General features: G+C 52.7%; 1 protein-coding gene across 5 annotated transcripts in view; it reads left to right on the top strand.

Annotated features, from left to right (window-relative positions):
- Positions 1-1002: 1002 nt before the first annotated feature.
- TTC12 (tetratricopeptide repeat domain 12) overlaps positions 1003-9711 on the top strand; it is a 237655-nt gene continuing 228946 nt past the window's right edge. For 2 of the 5 annotated variants that reach the window (XM_076071332.1, XM_076071328.1), the window contains exons 1-7: positions 1003-2035; positions 2945-3041; positions 3453-3622; positions 4071-4107; positions 5081-5158; positions 5929-6050; positions 6822-6881. In XM_076071332.1, coding sequence (XP_075927447.1) covers positions 2981-3041; positions 3453-3622; positions 4071-4107; positions 5081-5158; positions 5929-6050; positions 6822-6881 — 528 coding nt within the window. In that variant the 5' untranslated portion in view covers positions 1003-2035; positions 2945-2980. Of the gene's footprint in view, positions 2036-2063; positions 2326-2944; positions 3042-3452; positions 3623-4070; positions 4108-5080; positions 5159-5928; positions 6051-6821; positions 6882-9711 lie in introns of those variants that run through there. The other 3 variants (XM_076071329.1, XM_076071331.1, XM_076071330.1) reach the window with 3 other exon arrangements.

Raw genomic sequence — 9711 nt, 5'->3', positions numbered from 1 at the left:
CACGCGTTGAGAGTATTTGCCGGCTATACATCCCCACGTGATATGCCACTCCATTGAGCTATCATTTGTGGCCAGGTCGTTTCTGAAAAAGAGCTATTTCGCTGGTGAAAAAAAACGTTTAGTTTAAGTTTATGGGTAAACAAGCATAATAATATTAGTTGTGATATTAAAATGAATACCTTCCCATACCATGTCGATCACAAGTGTAGTTTGACCAGACTTCACCACGTAGGTCAATACTGGTTGGTGCACGACCGGTTTAGATCGATCACTCGCCACTGATGTTAGCCACGGGTGAGAATTTAACTCGGCTCACCGGGGTACGGAGTTCATATTATTTGGGTCTCCCGATAAAGCCATGCAGATAGGCCCAAACCCATTTGTATGTTAATTTGAACCCATCTACGCGACCCTACCGAAAGACCCAAAGAATACGAACTCCTGCAGTCACGAAAGCTGTAAGTCAGGGTACGGAGTATCGTAGCAAAAAAATAGCAACCATCTCGAGCTGATGGCTGGAATGAAATTTTGGACGAGAATATAACCTCTTTGCAAAGTTAATGTGTTTCCTATCTATGAGACCCTTAATGACTTTCACTTAATTATTCCCACATGGGACGAAGCAGCCTAAGAGTACTTCAGACATCGCCCACAAGCGACGTAAACCCGAGTCAGGAATCGAACTCTGCACGGAAACATTTCACGGCGGGGTTGACACTCTCTCGATGTTAACAGCAAACAGAAGAAAGTCTGTAATAGAGGTTTTTTGGGTTAGATCGCGTAAATATATATTTGTCGATAAACCCGCCATCACCCGACACATCCAACTAGTCAGGGTTGTTATGTAAACAGAACGTGCCAGGTTATATCGGATATCGAGAAATAAATAGAGATCTGTAAGTTCTTCACGGGGACATTAAAAGCCCCGTTTGTCACTTGCATAATTATAATAATCACCACCACTCAAGACACTGGCCTAACACTGGTGCGGCAAGGTTATAAAGGAGGCTGTTTCCATGTTTTACCACAAGCAAGTGTGGCTCATGCAAACTTGATGCCTGGCAAGAGGCGTGTCTAGTTGGACATCTTGACACCCGTTTTATTGTTACCCGTAAAAAAGGTCCCATACATATATCCAGTCTGGGTTGCAGCATCGAGTGCTCTCACTATTTAAGTCGACCCAACGTTGATAGACGGCCTATTGTCGATCGACCTCTGGACGAAGGCCTCCCGACGCAGCCGTGGTGGTGATGTGACCACACACTGCGGTGGGGTCTTTACAGGAAATGTCCGGCGCCAGGCTCCCTGCGCTTCAATCACGGTGGAGACATCCAAGATCCCTTGAACCCCATTCGCAAGAGTTTGGTAACCTGCGTTCCGGCGGCGTGGCTGCTCAAAGTGAGACGGCACGATGACTCGCCTGGGACATGGCAGGACCCTCCTGGAAAGAAATGAAACAGTCACGACACTCGAAGAGGCCTACCTGGCCAAACTGATTCACTCGCAAATCAGCTGATGAAGTGCACGTTCACCGATTCATTCAGATACCAAAAAGCCCAGCTGAAACGTTCATAATGAAATGATTCACTCGCAAATCGGCTGATTAATTCACATTCACTGATTCGTTTAGATTTAAAACAGCGGAATCATTCATAATTAACTGATTCGCTAAAAAATTAAGTCATCCATTCACAACTAATTAACTCGCACAAAAATCAGACGACCCAATCACAATTAACTCACTCGTTCACTCGCCCACATCAGGCGATTCATTCACAACTCACTCATTCACAACTCACTCATTCACAACTCCCTCATTCACTCGCGCGCACGTCGAGCCATTCATTCACAACCACGCACGGCGGGTGGTCACGTGACGTCCGCGCGCGTCGCCGTGGAGACGAGGGACGCCGGGAATCGGGAAGCTCGCCACTCCGACCGAGCCCCGCACGCACCTCGCGTGGCGCTGCCCGCCCGGGAGATCGAACTCGTGAGGGAGGGAGGGTGAAGGCGGGAGGGTGAAGGCGATCTTGGCGTGAGTTCAATGGAAACCGCGGCGCCTTCCGTGAGAGTTGGGGGTCAGGGTTCACGATGGGTCTCCGTGCTGCTCGACGAGTCCCGATGATTGCTCGAGGAGTTGATTAATGAAGCGGGCACATCGGGTTAATTGGTGTGTGTGTGGGGGGTGATGAGCCGAGGTGGTAATTAACGAGGCTCGTGAGGAGTTGTCGCTGCTGCTGCTGGGACCGCGCTGAGAGAGCGCCCACAGAGCGCCACGCGGGCACGAGCCGGGGAGAGACGCACGGAGAAGGGGGCACAGGCGTGGTACTGGCCTGGTGTGTGTGTGGTGTGTGTGTGTGGTGTGTATGTGTGGTGTGTGTGTGTGGTGTGTGTGTTATGTCTGTGTGTGGTGTGTGTGTTATGTCTGTGTGTGGTGTGTGTGTGTGGTGTGTGTGTGGTGTGTGTGTGGTGTGTGTGTGTGGTGTGTGTGTGTGGTGTGTGTGTGTGGTGTGTGTGTGTGTGGTGTGTGTGTGGTGTGTGTGTGGTGTGTGTGTGGTTGTGTGTGTGGTTGTGTGTGTGGTTGTGTGTGTGTGGTGTGTGTGTGTGGTGTGTGTGGTGTGTGTGGGGTGTGTGGTGTGTGTGTGGTGTGGTGTGTGTGTGTGTGGTGTGTGTGGTGTGGTGTGTGTATGTGGTGTGTGGTGTGTGTGTGGTGTGTGTGTGGTGTGTGTGGTGTGTGTGTGGTGTGTGTGGTGTGTGGTGTGTGTGGTGTGTGTGGTGTGTGTGGTGTGTGTGGTGTGTGTGGTGTGTGTGGTGTGTGTGGTGTGTGTGGTGTGTGTGGTGTGTGTGGTGTGTGTGGTGTGTGTGGGGTGTGTGGTGTGTGTGGTGTGTGTGGTGTGTGTGGTGTGTGTATTGTATCCCGCTGTGCGTGTGTCCCATTCATCAGAGCAGACACGCACAGAGCAACACGGTCACAGCGGCCATGGTGGACTCGAGCACGGACGAGCAACTCGGTCGCTTCTTGGGCAGAGTGGACGACGTCGGTGAGTCTCGCGCACGCCACGGGTGGGCAGGGCAGGGCAGGGCATTGCCGTTTCCACCGTCACATCCGAGCCGAGCCGCCTATGACAGCGGTGGTTTTGACCGGCCGGTACTAAACCGAAGGTGCGCCCACCATTCTTGTCAGGCGACTGAAGTTACCTCGGGGCCAAGCAGGGCCAGGGACAAATGACGCAATCGCTGCGTGTGACGTCGGTCGGTACGCGCTGAGGACGCGGCGTCTCCGCTCGTTCACTGCGCGTTACTTCGGCGGCACGGCACGGTTTCCGCTAGTGGAAAAAAACAACATGGCGCCTCCTGAGCCACGATGGCCTGGGTCAGGACAGCTTCGGCTCGGTTCAGATGTGCCAGTGAGAAAAGGATACAAGTGTGACCTCTGTGCACGTGTCGCCCAGCTGACCTGCTCGCCCGCATGAACTCCCCGGACGAGCAGCTCCGGAGAGCGGCGCTGGCGGAGGCCGACCGCACCATCCAGCATCTCCATGACGATCAGGAGGAGGTTGACGGTTGCCGGGTACGCCTGGACCGCACCGTCATTGCCGCGGCACCGGCGCCGGGCAGCATGGTGAGAAACGCAGCGTCCACTCTCGCCAGGCGTTGCGGAGTTCCATGCGGTCGTCGACCTGATCACGACCACCTGCATCATCGTCATCAGGTGTATCCTGATGATGATGATGATGATGATCATGATCACCATGAATATTAATTGGCTGAAAACATCTTCATATAGAGGTCCGCAGAGCTTGGGGAACTGCGTGGCTGCTGCATTCCCGCTCGTCTGTGGTTCCTCATCCACAGAGCGAGGAGCGAACCCCTTGTGGTGGCACGACATTACAATTTGGAATTATTTACTTTTTGTCATCAATGGTGTCATCATCATCATCATCAGGGATGTTGCGATGCAATGGGTTCTTCGTTTTAAACTTGACTTTCTAACCGTGTAAGTAGGGTTCACTATGAGCATGGTTGTCGTTGGTGTTTAATTGTGGTTGTTTCATTGCGGTTGTTTTCAGGAAGGAAAACAGTGCCCGGAGATGAGCCAAGGTAGCGGTGAGGCCACCACGCGCGCACACCACAACGTCTCATGCCAACTACACGTAAAGAGTAACGAATTAATTCACGTGAAGCAGGGTCATTGCCTGAAACGTCGACTTAATTTATTTTCTTTTAAGGCCCCCCCCCCACACGCACAATGTTCTTGTTGGCGATTGTCTTATGTATGCTTGTGCCACTGCAGCATCAGCAGTACCAAATACTATTTTTTCGACAGAGATCAGCAGATAATTTCTCTGCTCGTTGCATTCTTCCGTCCCTGATATGCATCGTGAATCCCTCGTGCACCCTTGAGGGCTCCAGCATTCGCGTCTTACCAACCATCAACCTCCCATTCGCTGCGTCTATGCTCCCATTGCTTGTTGCCACATCGTCAAGATTGTTTATCCCGACTGGCAGAATAGTGCCCACCTGCAGGCTGGTGCTGTGCACACCACGTGCCGCAACAGGACTGCAGCAGGGCACTGAAATGGTTGAGATGTGATGCGAGGCGGGTAGGCTTGCCAAGGCGTTTAAGTACCTCGTCTATGGGAATCAGCCGAAGCCTCCAGTAAATCACGTGGCTTCTGTGGGACTGCCCCCACTCTGAAACCCTCTCCCCGCCCGCTGTGAAAACAGACTCTGATGCTCCTCTACGTGGCTCGCTCCTGCTCGCTCCTTCCTTCTCTTCTCCCTCTCTTCCCTCCCCTCCCATCACCACCACCATCTCATCCCTGACATCTTTGCCCGATACTTTCTCCCCCTCCTCCTCCGTTTCCCGCACCGATGCTCCTCCTTCCTTATTCTTCCTGCCACTGCTCATCTTGAGCTGTGCCCTCCTCTTTGTCCGTCTTGGGGACTTCCATCCCGGCATCCCTTCTCCTTTACCGCTCATCTTGCCTGGACTGCCCTTTTGCACCACAGACTCCACTCTGCTTCCCGTGGGTGTTATGGTGTCACTCTCCTCCGTGTCACTCTCACACTCTCACAGACGCCTTCATGTCACTGCTGGAGAAGGACGCGCGCGAGAGGGCGGACCGCAGGAGGGAGAACGAACTCCTGGCGTTGGGTACGAGATGCAAACATTGCACATCCCATCGGCCACCACACAGCCATCTGGGAAGTGAATTTGTTCACGTCAGCAGAGTCAAGGCTGGCTTATAACCAACACTGGTGACCTGCCAGATGTCTGTGGGCAAGGAAGGCTCCCTTTCTGTTACCAGCGCCATACCAAGGAAGCAACAGAGAGCCGGGCCCCCCGTAGCCACCTGGCCACCTCCACATCTGCCTCTGGGGCTCACTGTGGACCCCCCCCCCCACGAGGCTGCCCTGTGGGGTCGCGGGTAAAAGGCCCCAGCCGCTGTTGTTGAAAGGTTCGGGCCCTGGGACCAACTGGTGGGTGGGCTCCAGCCCAATCGGAACGGGGGCGCCACAGCAGCTGGATGTTAACTACCTCGACTAGTACACGAGAGGTCGTGGGTTCCATCCTGACCCTGACGCCTGCTGGGTATTTGGAGTTTGCGTGTCTTTCTCTCCCCGTGGCCGCATTGATTTTTCTCCGGCTCCTCCGGTTTTTCCCTCCACATTTAGGATCGACATCACGCCTTTGGAATATTTGGCTGCTACAAATGTCCACATAATAAGCCACTTCGTTGAGCTATGATTTGTGGTCGGGTCGCTTCTGAAAAATAGCGACATAGCTCAGTGGGCCATACCTGGTGAAATAAAAAATAGTTTATAGCTTTATAGTTTCAGAATCGTAGGGGCGGCTATCACCGCACCGCCGCGTGGCCTCTGTCCCGCGAGTGACGCGGTGGCCGCTCCTTCCCGGCGTGCCAGGCCTCAAGGAGCGTGGGAACGCCGCGTTCCGGGAGGGAGACTTCGCCTCGGCGCTGGCGCTCTACTCGGAGGGCCTGGACGCGTGCCGCGATCTGGAGGTGCTCTACACGAACCGCGCACAGGTGTGTTGAGGGAAGGGGGGAATCAAGGGGTTGGGGGGGCAGCTGGGGGAGTGACGTAACTCGCTTTCGCTTGAATCTGGACATCTGTGAAAAAGAGCCTCATAGCTCATCGGATAATTACTCTGATTCTGAGAATCGTAGTTTTTCCCATCTCTGATGACCGTTGTAACAGCAAAATAAATCCGTAGCTCCTGGTTGGCGGCAATGTCGAGTGACGACCACGGTCAGTTCAAATGTGAAAGTGCAGCGCTGAGAAGCGAAGGCGACCGCCGCTGCTGCCACAGCGGCGGTGTCACGGTCGCCAGCCACGTTGGCCTCGCAGTGCCGAGGTCGCCGGTTGGATTCCATCTCCCATGGCGGCAGTTGAAAAGACGGCGGTGCAAGTCTCTGAAATCAGCCCCCCCCCCCCGCACGCCTCTTTCCACGCAGCGGTATGAACGTTTAGTTTCACGGCAGGTCGCGTCTAGAGGGGTAAAGCGCGGGTACCCCCGCCTCTTCCTCGAGGTCTGGTGAGCGTGGATCGTCAGGCGCTATCCCACTCTCGAGGGGCTCTCAACTGGAGAGTGGAGGAGACCGATCCACCCGCAGTGGCGTGTGGAGGTTGCGCTTTAACCTTAGCCCACAGAAACGATGGAAAACGTCACCGCGCGGTGACCGAGGCCGCCGTTCGGTTTGTACGTCCGTAGGCGCTGCCGCTCGTTAACAGCACTTGTCCCAACAGTCTGTTCAAGGCCATGCGGGGTATCTTTGTCTCTGCGTGCGCGTGCACAGACGTTCCTGAAGCTGGGCCGGCCGGCCGAGGCGCTAGCGGACTGCCAGTGGGCGCTGCGGGTAAGCACCGGGAGCGTGCGGCAAGCGGGCGGCGAGTTGAGTCGCGTGGTGCAGTGGCGTGGCTTGACGCGTACAGAGCACGCCGGGCTCCTACCCGCACCGTAAACAAGACCCCCCCCCCCTCACCTGCTCCCAATCAATGCAGTCCATTTCAACATCGCACACTCGAGATCCACCCTGGACTCACCCCAGCCTACTGCTCCCCTCTCATCTCACTCCACTCCCCTCCCTCTCCTGCCTCTCCCCTCTCATCTCACTCCACTCCACGCACTCACCTGCCTCTCTCCCCTCTTGTCTCACTCAAGTCTTCGTCGTGTAGCCAGTGTTGATGCAGAGCACCAACTTTAATAATATTACATCGAGGTGGTTGAGCCAGTTGTTTGCGCCAGGAGTAGCGGAATGGTGAATCATCGCTGTGGTGATGCCGCCTCCTCTTCCGAATGTGTGAATCGGGCATCGAGTCCACGTTTAACGTCCCATGGTCTATTCTGGGTGGTGACCGCAGTCGCACACCCGACATCTGCCATGGTCAGTGAGTGAGTGAGGAGGAGAGTGAGTGATGTCCACGTAATTGTCTAAGTGAGCGGTAGTGTAGTGGTTAGCGCGCTGCGCTACGAACCCGGCGTCCTGAATCGGTCCTGGGCCTCCCCTATGTCGACTCGGCCTCAAATGAGTACCTAGTGCGGTGTGTAAACATCGTCCCTGGGGAGACAAAGGCGGCCGGGCGTAGTGTTAGTCAACCACCCCCTCGTGTGCCGTGCCTGCCTTCGTAGGTGCTCGCTAACAGCACTTGCCCCTACAGTCTGTTAAGGCTATAAGTGGGATCTTTATATTTGTTTCAGTGAGTGAGTGTGTGTGTGTCTAAGCGAGTGAGTGAGTGGGTGTGTGTCTAAGTGAGTGAGTGGGTGTATGTCTAAGCGAGTGAGTGGGTGTGTGTCTAAGTGAGTAAGTGAGTGGGTGTGTGTCTAAGCGAGTGAGTGGGTGTGTGTCTAAGTGAGTGAGTGAGTGTGTGTCTAAGTGAGTGAGTGGGTGTGTGTCTGAGTGAGTGGGTGTGTGTCTAAGCGAGTGAGTGTGTGTCTAAGTGAGTGAGTGGGTGTGTGTCTAAGTGAGTAAGTGTGTGTCTAAGTGAGTGAGTGGGTGTGTGTCTAAATGAGTGAGTGAGCAGAGTGAGTGGGTGTGTGTCTAAGTGAGTGAGTGTGTGTCTAAGTGGGTGAGTGTGTGTCTAAGTGAGTGAGTGTGTGTCTAAGTGAGTGGGTGTGTGTCTAAGTGAATGAGTGTGTGTCTAAGTGAATGAGTGTGTGTCTAAGTGAGTGAGTGTGTGTCTAAGTGAATGAGTGTGTGTCTAAGTGAATGAGTGTGTGTCTAAGTGAATGAGTGTGTGTCTAAGTGAATGAGTGTGTGTCTAAGTGAATGAGTGTGTGTCTAAGTGAGTGAGTGTGTGTCGAAGTGAGTGGGTGTATGTCTAAGTGAGTGAGTGTGTGTCTAAGTGAGTGGGTGTGTGTCTAAGTGAGTGAGTGAGTGTGTGTCTAAGTGAATGAGTGTGTGTCTAAGTGAATGAGTGTGTGTCTAAGTGAGTGAGTGTGTGTCTAAGTGAATGAGTGTGTGTCTAAGTGAATGAGTGTGTGTCTAAGTGAGTGGGTGTGTGTCTAAGTGAATGAGTGTGTGTCTAAGTGAATGAGTGTGTGTCTAAGTGAGTGAGTGTGTGTCTAAGTGAATGAGTGTGTGTCTAAGTGAGTGGGTGTGTGTCTAAGTGAATGAGTGTGTGTCTAAGTGAGTGGGTGTGTGTCTAAGTGAATGAGTGTGTGTCTAAGTGAATGAGTGTGTGTCTAAGTGAATGAGTGTGTGTCTAAGTGAGTGAGTGTGTGTCTAAGTGAGTGAGTGTGTGTCTAAGTGAATGAGTGTGTGTCTAAGTGAGTGAGTGTGTGTCTAAGTGAATGAGTGTGTGTCTAAGTGAGTGAGTGTGTGTCTAAGTGAGTGAGTGTGTGTCTAAGTGAGTGAGTGTGTGTCTAAGTGAGTGAGTGTGTGTCTAAGTGAGTGAGTGTGTGTCTAAGTGAGTGAGTGTGTGTCTAAGTGAATGAGTGTGTGTCTAAGTGAGTGAGTGTGTGTCTAAGTGAGTGAGTGTGTGTCTAAGTGAATGAGTGTGTGTCTAAGTGAGTGAGTGTGTGTCTAAGTGAGTGAGTGTGTGTCTAAGTGAATGAGTGTGTGTCTAAGTGAGTGAGTGTGTGTCTAAGTGAATGAGTGTGTGTCTAAGTGAGTGGGTGTGTGTCTAAGTGAGTGAGTGGGTGTGTGTCTAAGTGAGTAAGTGTGTGTCTAAGTGAGTGAGTGGGTGTGTGTCTAAATGAGTGAGTGAGCAGAGTGAGTGGGTGTGTGTCTAAGTGAGTGAGTGTGTGTCTAAGTGGGTGAGTGTGTGTCTAAGTGAGTGAGTGTGTGTCTAAGTGAGTGGGTGTGTGTCTAAGTGAATGAGTGTGTGTCTAAGTGAATGAGTGTGTGTCTAAGTGAGTGAGTGTGTGTCTAAGTGAATGAGTGTGTGTCTAAGTGAATGAGTGTGTGTCTAAGTGAATGAGTGTGTGTCTAAGTGAATGAGTGTGTGTCTAAGTGAATGAGTGTGTGTCTAAGTGAGTGAGTGTGTGTCGAAGTGAGTGGGTGTATGTCTAAGTGAGTGAGTGTGTGTCTAAGTGAGTGGGTGTGTGTCTAAGTGAGTGAGTGAGTGTGTGTCTAAGTGAATGAGTGTGTGTCTAAGTGAATGAGTGTGTGTCTAAGTGAGTGAGTGTGTGTCTAAGTGAATGAGTGTGTGTCTAAGTGAATGAGTGTGTGTCTAAGTGAGTGGGTG

The sequence above is a fragment of the Petromyzon marinus genome, chromosome 32 (genome assembly GCF_048934315.1).
Source record: "Petromyzon marinus isolate PM22_M1 ecotype Great Lakes invasive population chromosome 32, UKy_Petmar_22M1.pri1.0, whole genome shotgun sequence".
Classification (NCBI taxonomy): domain Eukaryota; kingdom Metazoa; phylum Chordata; class Hyperoartia; order Petromyzontiformes; family Petromyzontidae; genus Petromyzon; species Petromyzon marinus.
The sequence above is the reverse complement of the archived record's forward strand: the minus strand, read 5'-3'. Positions and strand labels throughout refer to the sequence as shown.